Source organism: Trichosurus vulpecula, chromosome 1 (assembly GCF_011100635.1).
Source record: "Trichosurus vulpecula isolate mTriVul1 chromosome 1, mTriVul1.pri, whole genome shotgun sequence".
In the NCBI taxonomy this organism is placed as follows: Eukaryota; Metazoa; Chordata; class Mammalia; order Diprotodontia; family Phalangeridae; genus Trichosurus; species Trichosurus vulpecula.
The window spans coordinates 467,761,385-467,779,176 of record NC_050573.1 but is presented as its reverse complement, the minus strand read 5'-3'; the positions used below and the strand labels follow the sequence as shown (position 1 = coordinate 467,779,176).

General features: G+C 36.0%; 1 protein-coding gene across 1 annotated transcript; it reads left to right on the top strand.

Moving 5' to 3' along the window:
* Positions 1-241: 241 nt before the first annotated feature.
* Positions 242-15,643, top strand: SPATA9 (spermatogenesis associated 9). The gene is made up of 5 exons (XM_036741917.1): positions 242-302; positions 483-571; positions 2,362-2,589; positions 12,881-12,976; positions 15,371-15,643. Exons 1-5 carry the CDS (start codon positions 242-244, stop codon positions 15,641-15,643), a joined length of 747 nt encoding a protein of 248 aa, XP_036597812.1.
* The last annotated feature ends 2,149 nt before the right edge of the window (positions 15,644-17,792 follow it).

Sequence of the window (17,792 nt, the reverse complement as noted above, 5' to 3'; positions counted from 1 at the left end):
CTCGCAAGCACCTCTACAATCCCTATCCTTACTATTGTGACTTCAGAAGATTCTGTAACAAGTTCACAAAAGGCCCATTGTTCCATAAAAAATTATTCTGGTAGTCAACCACAGGTTCTGGGCCTTCCCTGCTTTCTTGAGTAGGAAGGCTATCTTCATTCCTGCCTACAGGCTGAGACCGACAAACATCGCTTAGGGCTACAGGAGAACTGAGAATTAGGAGTACAAGCAGGGATTCATCATGCCAATCAAACCCGTTGGTTGGATATGCGGCCAAGTAGTGAAGAACTTTTCTGGAAGAAGTATACAAAATCTTGTTCAAATGGGAGTTGGGTGTGTGGGAAATTGGGATAAAAATTCCTCAAGACTTCATTTTCTCAGTCTCCAAGGAATTGCCACCTATATATGTTGCGTTCTTTGGGAATGTGTTGGGGGGTATATTTTTAGTTAAAATATTTCTCTGGCTTCTTTTCATCTATCAGTTGAGGGACTTCAGAAAGCAGTCATGGACCTTATAGACGAATTTAAGGATGAATTCCCCACCATATTAAGATTATCACAGTCAAACCAGGTAACGTGACTTTCTAACTTTGAAAAGGGTTCTTCTTTTCAAAAAACAAATGAATATTGTATTTTTTCCTACCGTTTGTTGGATTCTTGATCTTGAGGTTGAATGCATAAAGGCACAAGAAAGATTGATAGCTCAAATATATGGCAACAATGTTGCAAATTTCAGCTCATAAAAGACTCCCTAAATTTTAGTATGCTATTAGGGTTTAAGCCTAAGGAAAGAAGACAAGGTCATGGGCCCAGAAAAGAAACACCAACATACAAATGTTAAGAATTTGATCCAAGGCAAATCAACCGAAGGTCAAGAAGGAAATGGCTCCTGTGGTTCTGTTTATTATGGTTAACAGAAATCAACATGATTTAGATGACAATGTAAAACAAGATAGGAAATTTTACTCTCATCAAAGCAAACAAGATGAGGTTCATTTAAGATTTAATTGATGTAAAATAAAAATGCATCTACATAATATTCCAAATAAAGCTTACTTGAATTAAAGCAAATATGATAGGGAAAATGATAACAATGGGAAAAAGATAGATGTTGTGGGCATATATCCAGTCAGTCAATAACCATTTATTAGTCACCACTATGTGCCAGGCACTGTGCTAAGCACTAAGGTACAGAAAGAAAAAAAGCAGAAAATGTGGAAAGAAGGTTGAATGATTTATGATCAAGAGGCATTAGATGTTAGTATGGAGCCCTCTTAGTAAATAAACGGGTTTGGAAGGGAAATGTGGACCAATGATTGTCTTACACTGTCCAAGAAGAAAGACAGCTTATTTATGAGAGGTGAATAATCTGCTTTGCCAGAAAGGTTCATGCTCTCGAGTGGAGAAGGTGTTACCATAGTTTGGAAGAAAATATTCTTTAAAAATCATCCATTTACTTGATAATATCCCACTAGCAACCTTAGCCATCTGTAATAAAGCCAAAATTCAGTTGAGACAAAAATGATGAGACATTTAAAGTAAACATTTCAGCATACTAGGCTACTAAATAAACTTACATAGAAATATCTATGTGATACAGAGATGTTAATTTGCACTGACTTCTTAAAAATTCAGATAAACTGTAGGGATAACATATAAAAATTAATTAAGGAATGGCTCATTTTGCTTCATTGGTTAAAATGAAGTGTAGCAATGCTAAGTGATTTCTCTGGGGTTCAAGAATCCTATCTTTAGAGCTGGAAGAGAGCTTAGAAGCCATGGAGCCTGACTCACTAATTTTACAGAAAAGGAAATGAAATCATGACCTGCCCAGGGTCATATAGCCAATAATTGTAGGGGGCAGGATTTGAAGCCAAGTCATTCTCACTCCAAGTCCAGTAAACTAGGGCTGATAAGGTACCTTTATAACATATATCATGATATAACATGTTCTGGTGATGCCAAAATGTTTCTGATTCAGGATATTCTTGTTTTATAATTTAGTTTGGAGTAATGGATAGAGTCTAGGCTTGAAGTTAGGAAGACCTGGGTTTAAATTCCAACCCCACCAACACACTAGCTACATTGACACTGGGCAAACCACTCAACCTCTTCATGCCCCAGATTCATTTGCCAAGTCATAGAGGGTTTCTTGCTGGCAGAGGGTATTCTCAATCCACACTGGAAGATTCCATTCAATTCAGTCACAAATCCTTGTAACTTGTGGGATTTGTCATTTATCCAACAGATATTATGATACACAGGGAATTATGGGGATACAAAGTTGTATAAAATTTAATGTCAGTCCTCAAGGAGCTTTCAGATTATGTGCCAGTCACTTTTCAAAGGTTTGTTTTTCAGAAAACAGATGTGGTCCCGAGAACATCCAAACCAAGAATGGCTGTTACCCTAGCTAAGATACATGCAGGAGCAGTCCTCCAAGGATTACATAAGATATCCAGATCATCAAAATCGGTTGCCAAACTTTTGCAGCCTCAACTTGCCCATAGGCTTTTAGAACTAAAGAACATATCACATCGTCTGCTGAGGGATGTAAACACCCCAAAGCAACCTCTGTATAAAGTTCAGGTAAGAGAAATGAACATTTAAATGACAATAACTTTTTAAAAAAATGATTCTCTAAAATATCTGAAAAAGTGAGTATATAGTTCATTTAAGTCCTTAGGTAAAAAGCTGACATTTCTTTGGTAAGGAAAGGATTTGGTAGGACCTTTCATCCCATGCAATTTGTTCTCAAGTATTGTGAAGGGGGAGAGTAATGAATATAAGAAAACAGATCTATGGTTGCCTCCTTAAAACAACCATATAAATTAGCAGCAAGGCTATATAAAAAGTTTTGCTCTCTTTTCCCTTATTATCTTTTTTTTTTTTTAGTACACACAGTATCTGGGGAGGGAGTAGGAGAAGAATGGGAGAAAATGCTGACTATATTTTGCTGTAAGGAAGTGCTTAGGGTCTTTCATCCTAGTTATATAAATAGAGTGGAGTATCACATTTTGAAGAATTGTAAAAAAGGCTAGGTCAGCTAGATGTTGTCCAAAGCTAGCATACATCAGTAAGATGTACCGAATGGCTCAGTATCAAACTAGCTCCTTGTGGAGTTAAATTTAATTTCTCATGCCTCCTAAATTAGTCCAGCCAATAATCCCTTCTACAGTTGGCTTTAGTGTCCTAGGAATGTAGATGACTAGGCATACTGCACTTCTGTAAACTGGGAGCACTGTTTTGGTGCTCTTTTTTTGAAAGTACCAAAGAGGTTACAAATGAAGTCATGTCAAAATGTAAGGTGAGGTTGCCCCTACCATTCGTTTTGTTGTTGTTGTTTTGGGAATACATGGTATGTCACAATCCACCTGGAAAGGCTAGTTTGCTGGGACTCAATCTATACTGACTTCCCAAGACCCCTTTGTGAATTCCAGGGTTCCAAATGCTGACCAGAGTCCCAGAACCAACCCATTCCTGCCTAGGGATTTAAAAAATCTACCTCAGCCCCAAAGGAAAAGTAAAGAACATCTAGTAAACCCCCAAATTAAGTAAGAGTTATATGGTAGGTCTATAGTGTATCTACAGCCTAAAAATGATCGCTTTGTACTATGCCTCCCATACTTAACAATTTTAGGGCCAATAGAGCTATTGGGAACACAAGTACATCTCTCCCTTCGCTGTGTGGTTCAGGTATGAACATTGGTGAATATGAGTAGGTAACTTGATGATTGGAGAGACAGGGCTAGAGACTGATATTTGGAAGATTAAAAAGTCCATTATATTTTTTCTAGAATATAGCCATATAGATTTATTGAAAATGAAGTAATACACGAAACCCTTTGTCTTTCTGGTTTCTTTAAAATCTAACTTAATTTCCCTTTAATACTTTCTTCTTTTGGACATACGTTCTTTAATTCTGTATCATGAAACCACAATTTCATCACATTGGACATTAAGCATATCTTTGATGAATGGCACTTTTTTTCCAAGTCTAGCTTTGCTTATAACCCATAAGTTTCTCCTTTTATTTTCTTTTAAATTTTAAACATTTTTATTAAAAAGCTCTCCCACTAACCATCTCTATCAAACAACCAGAACAAAAAAAACCCCAAAAGTTAAAAAAACCCAAATCTCTCAATATATTTCTACTTAGAACAGCAAAATAAATTCCCATAATAGCTATGTCCAAAAATGTTCATTTTCTGCAATTTAAAGTCATCATCTCTCTGTCAGGAGGTGAGTGGCATGTTTCATCTTTATTCTTTTGGACTAATGGTTTGTCATTATATCCTAAAGTTCTAAACACAACTTTCAAAGTTATTTTCTCAGTAATGTTACTATTATTGTATAAATTATCCTCCTAGTTCAGCTCACTTCACTCTGCATCAGTTCAAAAGCTCTTCCCAGTTTCCTGTGAAGTCGTTCATTTTGTTACTTCTTATGACACAATAATATTCCATCATGTTCATATCTCACAACTTGTTTAGCTGTTCCCTAATAGGAGGACATCCCCTTAGTTTCCAATTTTGTGCTACCAAGAAAAGAGCTAGTATGAATAGTTTTGTACATATATATCCTTTTTCTCTTTTACTTCTTTGCAAGAATGGGTCCAGTAGCTGGTTCAAAATGTAGGCACAGTTTGTTCATATTCTGAGCATAGCTCCAAATTGTTTTCTAGCATGACTGGATCAATACAGCACCACTAACAATGCCTAAGTATACCTGTTTTCCCATAGCCCCTCAACACTTGTCATTTTCCTCTTTTGGTATCTTTGCCATCTTGATAGCTGAGAGGTGGAATCCAAAGTTTTCTTAATTTGCATATCTCTAGTTATTAGTGATTTAGACCACTATTTCGTGATTGTTGATGACAGTTTTTTTTTCTTTTGAAAACTGCCTGTTCATATCATTTGACCATTTATCAATTAGGGAATGGCTCTAAGTCTTATAAATTTGAATCAGTTCCTCATCTACCTTGGAAATGAGACCTTTATCAGAGACCCTTGTTGCAAAGATTTTTTTCCTCAGTTACCTTCTAATTTTTGCTACATTAGCTTTCTTCGTGCAAAAACTTTTGAACTTCATATAATCAAAATTTCCTGGTTTATCTTGTGTGATACTCTGTATTACTTGTTTAGCAATGAACTCCTCCTCAATCTATAGACCCAAAAGATAATTTCTTCCTTGCTCCTCTGATTCATTTATAAATGTAACTCATATATCTAAATCATGGATCCACTTGGATATTATGTTGGTACATTGTGTGAGGTGTTGATCTAAACCTAATTTGTGCCAAACTCTGTTCGGTTTTCCCCATTGTTTTTCTCAAATTGTTCAGCCCTCAGGAGCTGGGGTCTTTGGGTTAATCAAACAATAAGCTATTATTGTTTTGCTTAAGTCTGTCCACTGAGTGACCTTTGACATTTCTTTAAAAACTGACACCCAAACTGTTTAATGAGATTAAACAAAAACATGTGCATAATTAATTTATTTTAAATCTCTTTGGCTTTTGTATTTATTGCATATTAGGTTGAAACAGTGAAAGATGTTTCAGCTCTTTATTTAGTGAAAGCAATAGGAAACTCTGAGCATAAAATATACTGTTATTTGAGTTTTACATGCTTTTATTTAGCTTATATAAGACACAGTGTTTGAGCTATGCAGCTCACAACTGGTAGGCTGGAGTATTCAAGAGAATTTCAGAGGAGTACTTCTCATTTTTATTTACTTCATTCTTTGGCATAGTATGTGCAGGGAGAGAAACTTTTTTTGGTATTTTTAAAAATTATATATATTTTTTCAGACAATGAAAATCCACCTCCTCTCCCTTCCACCTTCCCTTTCTCAAGAATGAAAGAAAAACAAAACCCTTGTTGCAAATGTGTATAGTCAAGCAAACCAAATTTCCCTTTGGCCATATCCAAAAAAAAATAGATGTCTATTATGCATTTTGAGTCCTTCACCTCTCTATCAGTAAGGGTGTAGCATGTTTCATCATTTTTCCTGTAGAATGGTGACTGATGACTACACTAATCAGATTCCTAATACTTTCAAAATTGTTTTTCTTTTTCATCTTGTTCCTGGTTCATTTCACTCTGCCTCAGTTCATACAAGACTTCACAAGTCTCTCTGAAGCCATCCCTTCCATCATTTCTTACTACACAATAGTATTCTATCCCATTTATATACCATAGCTTGCTCAGCCATTTCCCAAAGGATAGGCACCTTCTTGGAATCTCATTCTTTGCCATCTCAAAAACAGCTTTAAATATTTTTTCCTCCTTAATTAGAGTTTGATTTGCTTAGTACTAATCCTAGGGAGAGAAAGAAAAAAAAACACTTTTTGTCTTGCTTTTTTTCCCTGTCCTGCTCCTAGGTATTTGTTATTTTTGAGTCATTCAGTTGCACCTGACTCTTCATGACTCCATGAATTATAGCACACCTGGCCTTCTATCCTCAATGATCTCCTGAAGTCTGTCCAAGCTCCTGTTCATTGTTTCCATGATACCATCTATCCACCTCATCCTCTGATGTCCCCTTTTCCTTTTGCCTTCAATCTTTCCCAACATCAGAGTCTTTTCCAATGAGTCCTGTCTTCTCATTATATAGCCAAAGTATTTAAGCTTCAGCTTCAGCATTTGACCTTCCAGTGAAGAGTCTGAATTAATTTCTTCAAAGTATTAACTGATTTGATCTCCTTGCTGTCTAAGGGCCTATCAAAAGTCATCTCCAACACCACAATTCAAAAGCATCGATTCTGTATGGCTCAGCTTTCCTTATAGTCCAACTCTCACAGTCATACATCGCTCGCTACTGGAAAAATCATAGTTTTGACTGTATGCAACTTTGTTGGCAAGGTGATGTGTCTGCTTTTTTAGTATGCTGTCCAGATTTGCCATAGCTTTCCTTTCAATTTCCAAAACACTTGTTGCAAATGTGTATAGTCAAGCAAACCAAATTTCCCTTTGGCCATATCCAAAAGAAAAACTAGATGTCTATTATGCATTTTGAGTCCTTCACCTCTCTATCAGGAAGGGGGTAGCATGTTTCATCATTTTTCCTATAGAATGGTGACTGATGACTACACTAATCAGATTCCTAATACTTTCAAAATTGTTTTTCTTTTTCATATTTTTCTCCATCTACAGTGATCTTTGAGCCCAAGAATATAAAATCTGACACTGCTTTCATTTTTTCTTCCTCTGTTTGCTAGGAAGTGTTGGGAACAATTATCAAGATCTTAGTTTATTATGTTAAATGTCAAGCCAGCTTTTACACTCTCCTCTTTCACCATCATCAAGAGGCTTCTTAATTCTTTTTCACTTTCTGCCATCTGAGTGGTATCGTCTGCATAGCTAAGATTGTTGACATTTCTTCTGGAAACCTTAATTCTGGCTTTTGATTCATCCAGGCTGGCATTTCACATGATATACTCTGCAAATAAGTTAAATAAGGTAACAATATGAAACCCTGTCATACTCCTTTTCCATTCTTCAACCAATCACTTGTTCCCTGTTTGGTTCTAACTGTTGCTCCTTGGCCCCCATGCAGATTCCTCAAGAGAGAAGTCAATTGATCTGGTACTCTCATCTCTTTGAGGACTTGCCACATTTTGTTATGATCCATGCAGTCAAAGGCTTTAATGTAGTCAATGAAGCAGGAATAGATATTTCTCTGGAACTCTCTTGCTTTCTCCATAATTCAGCAAACGTTGGCAATTTAGTTTCTTGTTCTGCTGCCTCTTCAAAAACTAGCCTCTCTTCTGCCAATTCTTGGTTCACATACTGCTGAAGCCTAGCTTGTAGAATCTTAAGCAAAACTTTGCTGGCATGTGAAATGAGCACAATTGTTTGTTAATTTGAATGTTCTTCAGCATTGCCCTTTATTAGGATTGGGATAGAAGCTGATCTTTTCCAATCCAGGGGCCACTGTTGGGTTCTACAAATTTGTTGACCTATTGACTGCAGCACTTTAACAGCATCATCTTTTACGATTTTAAACAGCTCAGCTGGAATTCCCTCACCTCCACTAGCCTTATCATTAGCAATGCTTCCTAAGGCCTACTTGACTTCATTCTCCAGGACTTCTGGCTCTAGATCAGTAAGTATACCATCATAGTTATCAGTGATGTTAGGATCTTTCCTCCATAGTTTTGTGTGTTCTTGCTACCTCTTCTTAATCTCTTTTACTTCTAGTAAGTTCCCACCATTTTTGTCTTTTATCATGCCCATTGTTGCAGCAAATGGATCTCTAGTTTCCTTGAAGAGATCTCTGTCTTTCCCATCCTATTCTTTTCTTCTATTTCTTTGCATTGCTCATTTAAGAAAACCTTCTTATCTCTCCTTGCTATTCTCTGGAATTCTGCAGTTAGGCATATCTTTCTCTTTCTCCTTTACCTTTCACTCTCCTTTCCTCAGCTATCCTCATCAAATAGCCATTTTGCTTTCTTGCTCTTCTTTTCCTTTGGGATGTTTTTTGTTGCTGCCTCCCATACAGTATTGTGAACCTCTGTTCAGTTCTTCAGGCACTTTATCTACCATATCTAATCCCTTAAATCTATTTTCATCATTTCCACTTCATATTTATAAGGGGTGTTATTTGGGTCATGCTTATACTTCCTGATATACTTCCTATTTCATTCAATTGAAGCCTCACTTTTGCAATAAGAAGCCCATAATCTGGGCCATAGTCAGCTCTAGGTCTTGTTTTAACTGACTATATAGAGCTTCTTTACCTTTGCTGCAAAGCATATAATCAATCTGATTTTGATATTAACCATCTAGCGATATCCATGTATCAATTTGTCTTTTGGACTGTCAAAAAAGAGTGTTTGCTATGACCAGAGAGTTATCTTTACAAAACACTATTATTCTCTACTATGTTTCATGTTGTATTCCAAGGCCAAATTTGCCTGTTATTCTGGTTAGCTTTTAATTTCCTACTTTAGCATTCCAATCTCCTGTAATGAATGTGACATCTTTTTTTGTTGTTTCTAGAAGATGCTGTAGGTCTTCATAGAACCAATCAACTTTGGCCTCTTCAGCATCAGTGGAATAGTTTGCCTTGGATTTGAACAGATATCATTCTGTCATTTTTGAGATTCTACCTCAGTACTGTTTTTCTCACCCTGTCATTGACTCTGAGGGCTACTGCATTTCTTCTAAGGGATTCTTGCCCACAGTAGTATATGTAGTGATCACCTGAATTTTATTCAAGCATTCCTTTTCCATTTGAGTTCACTAACACCCAAGGTGTTGATGTTTACTCTCATAGCTATAATAGTAGCCAATGGAATAGAAGACTTCCCTTCAGGACAGTTCCCTAAAATGGAAGACATTCCAGTAGTTAGTCTGATCCAGAAATAGGATGCCAAAACAGAGACTATTCCTGGAAATTAGAGATGACTTGCAGGCCTTTATTCTGGCAGTTTTTTCACTGTTGCTCTTTGTACCTTTTGTAGGTTCCACAAAACCTGGCATTTTTTTTAAATTTTAATAGCCATCTACAGTTATGCTCTTCTCTGTCATCCTCAGATCCCTAATGTACTAGAAATGCTGTGATTGTTATTTATGAGAATTATGTAATTCAGTTAAGAATGATAATATTAACTTGGACAGTGGAAAGTTTTCTCCAAGATGCAGCACCACCAGTAGGGCTTGATTAAAAATTTCTTAAATGAGAAACAATACTTGGGAGTTTCTGGCAACTCAAAATTACCTTACTTTTCCAAAAGTTAGACTTTTGTCCACTTCAGCAGTCTAGAAAAAGTCATCACCTGGAAATACCTGAAAAAGACATTTTCTTTTTCTTTTGCATAATTTTTAATTTAGTTTTTTCTTTTTCCCCAGTTACATGTAAAAACAATTTTCAACATTCATTTTTAAAACTTTGAATTTCAAATTCTCTCCCTTCCCAACACCGCTCCCTCCATTGAGAAGGCAAGTCATTTTATAATATAGGTTATAATATGCAGTCATGCGAAACATATCCATAACACTCATGTTGTAAAAGAAAATATAAACAAAAAAAAACCTCAAGAAAAAAAACCTCAAGAAAAATAAAGTTTAAAAAAAGTATGCTTCAATCTGTATTCAGACACCATCAGTTCTTTCTCTGGGGATGGATTTTTCATCACAAGGTCCTTCAGAGTTGTCTTGGATCATTGTAGTGCTGAGAATAGCTAAGTCATTGTACACAGTACATTTCACTTTGTATCAGCCCATACTAGTCTTTTCAGGTTTTTCTGAAAGCATCCTGCTCATTATTTCTTATAGTACAATAGTATTCCATTGTAATCACATACCACAACTTCTTCAGCCATTCAACTTCTAATTCTTTGCCCCCAGAAAAAAGCTGCTATAAATATTTTTGTACATATAGGTCCTTTTCCTTTTTGTTTTTCATCTCTTTTGGATACAGACCTAGTAGTGGTATTGCTAGGTCAAAGAGAATGCATGGGCGTAGTTCCAAATTGCTCTACAGAATGGTTGAATTGGTTCACAACTCCACCAACAGTGCATTAATGTCTCATTTTTCACACATCCCCTCCAATATTTGTCATTTTCCTTTTTTGTCCTATTAGCCAATCTAATAGGTATGAGGTTGTACCTCAGAATTGTCTTAATTTGCATGTCTCCAATCATTAGTGAGTTATTTTTTCATATGGCTATGGATAGCTTGGATTACTTCATCTGAAAACTCATCATATATTTTGATTGAAAAAGGCATTTTCACAGAATATAGCTGTCCCAAAGCTCAGGTGCTCATGATGTGGGCAAAACTCTTCTTAAGGCTTTCAATTACATAATTGTGTGTAAAATGAGGCAACAGGTTCAGAGGAGGAAGATAAGCAGATAGAAGAATTATAAAAGCTCAGAAGTCTGGGACCATTTAGTATATGTGCAAAAAGAATCCTATTCAGTACAATAGTACCTGAGGGTGATATTCATAAAGATGATACTGTCATCAAGAAAAGAGCCATGGTATCTTGTACTTAAGAAAGCCAGATGACATGTAATCTAAAGATTTCCATGAAAAATAGTTAGAATAAACAAAGTTTTGTTATTGAGAGAACTAAGCGTTATTTATCTGGAAAATTCACTAATGTAGAATACCTCCCCATAAAGAGAGAATAATATGTTACTACAATGCCTAGTGTGCAAATAATTTCTCAGACAGAATTTATTAAATATAAAATACAAAGAAATCTTATCTCGCGACAGTTTGCCAAGCAATCAGTCTATTTGAAAAATGTATCAAAACCAATCAAAGCATGCTGGGCTTATTTTCCCAGGTCCCAAGTAATCTCATAGATAGTCTCTTAGAGCAATATTTTATCCATTCCTCCCCTACTCAGTCTTCTTCCCTCCCCCTGAAAAAAAAAGTACCACCCACAAGTAGGTTTTGAATAATACTTAAAGTCTCTAGCTTGCAAATAATGAATGTACAGGTAAGCACGGTCCTCAACCCATGACTGTTGTCCCCAGTGCTGCTGCCATAAGAGCCCATTTTGAAAAATCATGGAGCTTTTAGAGAAAATGTGAGTTCATAGAGTCATGGAACGTTAGGGCTGAAAGGGATTTCAGAGGTCCTCTGGTCCAACCCTCAAAGAGGGTGGCATTTAACTAGAGCCTTAAAAGAAGCTCTGGGGAAAAGTGAAGAGACATCAGGGTAGCGTTTTGCTACCCAGGCACAGAGGTTGGAGAAAAGCTAAGTAGGTTAGTTTGGCTGTATAAAGTGCCTGAGGGAGAGTAATGAGTTATCAGTCCCCCAAAGCAGGCTGGATCTGGATTATGAAGGGGAATGAATGCCAAGCAGAAGAAATTTGAAACCTAGAGGCAAAGGAGAGCCATTGAATTCTCTTGAGCAAGGTAGTAACAGTCAGATCTACAATTTAGGAATATAATTTTTGGCAATCTTATGGAGTATGAATAGAAGGAAAGGAAGAGACTGACCTCAAGAAGATCAAGTAGGAAGTAATTGCTATCTAAGACTGACAAAAATGTTGACTGAAATAGGCCAAGGACAGGCTCTGCCGGTCCCTCTTCTTCAGGCTGACATCAATCTGTTAATTATCACTCATTGACTGAAGGCATTCATTCATCTCTGGATTCTCACTGTATCTACCTAACATTCAGGCCATGTGTTTTTCTCTTCCATAAGGATGTAGTAGAAAACTTTGTAAGTAGCATGTTAAAAAATCGGGCATATGACGTCTACATAACTTTGAGGGACTACTGGAAAGTTCATCAACGAAAAATCATTTGAATTAACAAAAAACTTCTTTTAAATGCAAATACCCTTTGGAGGATTTGGGGGACTATCAGTCATTCTCACATTAGCGGAATCTCATTCAATCCACGGCTTTTTCTAGACATCTAGATTAATCCCAGGGGCCCTGATTAAAGAGACAACCCTTCCTCTTCATCTCCTATACTACATGCCTTCCTCCCTGCCCTTCCAGGATCCAGAACTCAAGCCCAGCAATGTTAACATAGCTGCATTATAGGTTAAAAGACCTTTTGTGGGCTAGCCATTATTTATAATAATGTTTCCAGGGGAAAATGCCTTCTGAGTTCCAAACAATCAACTTAAAATAATAATAGTAACCAACACATGAGGCACATAGAGTGCTTAAAGCTTGTAAAGCACTTTATATATATATATATATATATATATATATATATATATATATATATATATATATAAATGTATATACATTTGTTCCCAAATGAATGTCGTCTTTTGTGGAAGAATTCTTTTTCTAGGAGTAAATGATAAAAGCCTCATTTTACACTTCACATAAAGTTTAAATTTTTTAAGTGTTAACTTTTTTAAAAGAAAAAACTTACATTTTTTTTTCCTTTTCCTACAGGTCAGAAAGGGTTCTTTGTTAGATATAATCTCCTTTCCAGCAAAAACGGCCTTTGTAAGCATACTGTATGCATCTTATGCAGCACTAATTTACTTGGTAGGTTAATGAAATACTCTTAAGTGCAATAGTTCATTCTTGTGATGGTGAAGAGATAAGGTGAATATCCATCTTATTTTTTCATAAAGATCAAATGCTATGGTAAACCAGAATATGCATAGCATTTGGGTGGAATTTCAACCTTAATTAGCCAGAATAAATGCCTTTTTGAGGATAAGGATTACATACCCAGGCATTCATCCAGTTGTCACACTGTAAGAAAGAATGGCCCTGTTTTCACACCAACCTAATTATAGTACAGTAAAGCTTCTGTTCGACAGAGCTTAATTAACTAAACATCTATATTATCTAAAGTATACTGTTGAAGTAGGCTATTTCTGGAGATCTGATATTATTTAAATGTTTCCTCTAACATTGAAATTGCACTATAGTACAGTATCCCCAATACCAATTTATAAAATAAGCTGCCATTGCTTAATTAGTCAGAGTTCCCTCAATACTTTGGATAATCAAGACAACCCTAAAAGCTTCTTTTATTTAACAGATAAAAAATAGAATTGAATATCTTATTATAAAGTTTTTGCATGTAAAATACAATCCTTAGGAGAGTAAGTTATCTACCCTTTTAATCTATAGCCTCATTAACCTTGATTTGTGAATCAGTAGAAACATTGCAGGACAGAGCTAGAGGTCACTTTAGATAAAATCTGGTTTAATCTTCTCAGATTCGGAACTGAGGCCCAGAGAGATGAAATTACTTGACCAAGGCCACACAATTCATCAATTGGCACAACTCTCAGGCTATTGTGTGTTTTATAGGTTGGGGAATGGTGTTCCTTCTCTAGATCCAATCTAAAAATCCAAGAATTGTGGAAAACAAATCTGGAAAGATACACTGGGTTATCTGTTCCAACACCAAGTGGCAAAGGATGACATTCAGATAGGGAATTGGGGGGGGTCAGGAGACCTTGACTCTAATCCTGGTTTTGCCTTCAATTAGTGTAACTTTGGGCAAACCATTTTACTTCTTTGGGCCTTAGTTTCTTCAACTGTAAAATTGGGGGAGGTATACTAAATGATCCCTAAAGCCTTTCTTGCTCTTTCTATGGTCTATGAACTCACAAAAATAAACCCACCCTTTATTTAACCTGTGGCCTTACCTGTTATCACACTTCTAAATCCTCTATTTCCATCGAAGTCCCAACAGTATGAAAAAATGGGCAGCAGCTAGGTGGCACAGTGAGTAGAGCACTGGCCCTGGAGTCAGGAGGACCTGAGTTCAAATATGGCCTCAGACACTTGACACATGTACTAGCTGTGTGACCTTGGGCAAGTCACTTAACCCCAATTGCCCTGCCCTCCCCTCAAAATGGAATGAGACCATATGCCCCTGCAAATGGGCTGCACTCTCACGTAAGTACACCTAACCCATAGTAAGTATGTTACTTAAAAATGTTTGCTTTTAACCTGCAAACATTCTGAAGTAAAATGCCACAGTTTTTAACCAAATTGTCAAAGTATTACCCAAGTTAAAAAACAAATAACGAAATCTTTCTGTCTCTCTTTCCTTCTAATGACCTATGACTAATTGTTCATACACTACCTTACAAAAACTTTAATATGTTCATAGCCTTCTCCTAGCTGTAATGGTTTGGGTCTTCCAGACTCTCATGGACTAGATCTTGCTATTTGCCATTTATTTATCTGTTTACATGTGGCTTCCCAGGTAGAATTTAACCTCCTTGAGGGCAGGGACCATTCTTTATGTCTTTGTAGCCCCATGTGACAAAATAGTCCCTTTCATAGTGTAAATTGCTTAAGAAATACTTGTTGAATTAAGCTGAATTGTTAATTTCCTTGAATACTTGCTGTCCTCTACAAGAATTTACATTTCATTTGTATGTTGCACTATACAGGTTAAGTATAACAAACCTATGTTTTGCAACTTTTTTGAAATTGTTAAAACTCTAAAAGTTTTTATTTATTTCATACATATTTCCTGATAAAAGTGCCACATAGAATAAATTTATTTGTGAGTGAGACTTCTGGCATTGGAGGGGATGAGCCGATTAAAATAATTTTAAAAGAATTTTAGTGATATTCTTTGAGATAATGAATCTGAGGTATCACAAAAGTTGGGGCTGGAAATCACTGCTCTATTGTCGCATTGAATTCTTCTCCAAATGATCTATATTCTTTTCAAGTTATGGTGCTCTAGACAGTTATTACTATATGAAGAAAATTCCAAAGGTGTTATAAAGAATTCTAATTTATAGTATTAGTTGGGAAGCTAATCCAATCACTTAGAAAATATTTCCTTTAATGAATCATGAAGACATAAATTCTGAAGTTGTTATTGGAACACAAAGATTGCTAACTTTTAAAGAAAATGTTATTTAAAAATAAAATAGATTTTTCTTTTTTATTATATAGACAGTCTGTATTAATGCATTGCTGGAGAAGGCGAAGAATATTTTTCAAGAAGAAGAGTCCATAAGGCAAAACAAAAGTGATAATTTTGAAGTTAGAAAAGCTTTTTCTGAGCCTGTGTTTTCTGAATGTGAAATCATAGCTAAGCCTTATAGATCTCTGCAGAACCCAAACACTGCTCGCCTTTCTGACATTAAGCTTCCTGATATTAAGTTGAGTAACAAGATTCAAGTATTACATTCTGTATTTGACCAATCATCTGAAATGAATGAATAAGTAAATATGAATACAAAAATCACTTTTTAAAAATGAAGCTTAAATGCTGTCTGAAGGTACATTTAATCTAAAAATGGGGAAAATGTAGATATAGTGAATACCCTACTTATAAACAAAGCAATTGCTACAAAATGTCATTCTCTGATGCCATGTAGAAGAAAAATAAAATGAACTGTTTTATATGTATGTATGATATAAGTGGTTTTCAGCACAAAGAGAAAATAGTATAGATATATAAATCAGTGTAAATCTTCACTTTAACAAATCAATATTAATTTGGCAGATTGTGTGTGTTATGGCACAGCCTAGACTGTGGGTCCTTTTACAATAAATTTATATTTTTGAAATCTCTTTTGAATACCTTTCTAATAACTGAAATTATTTAAAAATTTTTAATGAAGTTTTAAAAACTAACAAAATATCCCATAATCCTTTTTATAAAGACAATAAGTATGTAAGTATTCACAAGCTTCATAGCACAAGACTATTTTGTCATGAATAATTACTTTCTGCCTTACTTTCTCTATCTGAAAATTGTAGAAGTAAACACTTGAGATTCTTGGGTGGTCATACTGTTTAATTATAAAATACTACATTTACAATTCAAAATCAATTTGTATGGGTAAGTTTATTTGTATAAACAATTTTATGGTGGCTAGATAATATAATGGATAGAGAGCTGGACCTATAGTCAGGAAAACCTGAGTTTAAATCCAGTCTAAAACACTTACTACCTACATGACCTTGGGCAAGTCATTTAACTTGTGAGTCTGTTTGCCTCAGTTTCCTCATCTGTAAAATTGGGATATTAGCATCTACCTCCTAGTTGTTGTGAAGATCAAATTATGTCATACTTGTGAAGCACTTAGTATAGTGCTTGGAACACAGCAGGTGCTATATAAATGCTATTATGATTATGAAGTTCAAATCTTGTACGTAATTGATGGAATCCTAATAACACTGGCCCCGGCTGCAATATTCTAACTTCCTTATAGGCCCCACTGAACCGCAGGTCCACAGCACCTATCTAGCCACTCCCCACCCCCCCCACTCAATATCCTAACTTCTTTGTATATGGCTCACTGCTCACTAGAACAATGTGTGTGTGTCCGTAAACTCATATTTCTCACAGAACAGCAGGTGTGTCTATGTGATGAGATCCCAGCCACTACCTCTAGCTAGCTACTGTCCCCACTATTCTTCATATTTCCCACAGAAATAGCAGGTGTGTCCAAGCACTCAACCACAACTACATCCATCTAGCCTCAGAAAAGACCACAACACTCAGCCAAATCAGAAAGCAGCACCATTAGGATGCCCAAGCAGGATATAGACCCCAAAACAACAGAAGGGACTTTCCCTAAGTAGGCACCTGTACAATAATAGTAAAGAACTGACCTAGAGTGAACTAATATAAAGAGGCTTATTATAATATCATTATCATACATACATACCCCCCAAATGGGTTTTTCTATATGCATTGTGGGTAATTGCATGAGCAGTTCCGCCGTGGCTGGGACCCCTCCTCCTTTATCTAATCCCTTAACAAACTATTCCTGCCTTTTTAATATTAATCATATTCCTATGTTCTATGTAAATTTTGATTGTGATCCTATAAAATCCATCTTGCTTTCTCTGAAGTTGCTAGTTCCTCTTGGAAGTCAGCCCGCTTCATGAGAGGTGTCAAGCTCAATAAATGCCTACACTTGGACTAGAGGTGGTCTGACTCTGAATTCTTTGAGACAGTTCCACCACAACACCTTATGAAACCTCAACAGTTTTTGGCGTCCCTGGGCGGGCGAAGACTAAACGTCAACATAATCGAATATATAAAACTGATTAACTTTATAACTTTGAAAGAAAAAATGAAGTAGATTAACGGTAACACTTAAAGGTGACTTCTGTTTCATATTCTAAGAGTGTGTTTTCAAGGCTTAGAATGTATTATTTATAGGTTACAGAGAAATAGTTCAAATTTAAGGCCACAAATCAGACTCGTGCTGCTCACCGTAGGAACGTGTGAGCTCTTTGAGGGCAGGGACTGTTTCACTTTTTGTTCTTGTATCCCCAGCACCTAGCACAATGCCTGGCGCTGCTAGTACTTAATAAATAACTGTTAAATTGAATTGAGTCGATCTAAAACCAGTCC

Bases quoted from the DNA above. Each gene is read 5' to 3' on its own strand.
- SPATA9 (XM_036741917.1), top strand. From the start codon at position 242: ATGCCAATCAAACCCGTTGGTTGGATATGCGGCCAAGTAGTGAAGAAC. The intron at 572-2,361 runs GTAACGTGACTT...TTTGTTTTTCAG, and splicing joins GATTATCACAGTCAAACCAG to AAAACAGATGTGGTCCCGAG. The intron at 12,977-15,370 runs GTAGGTTAATGA...TTTATTATATAG, and splicing joins ATGCAGCACTAATTTACTTG to ACAGTCTGTATTAATGCATT.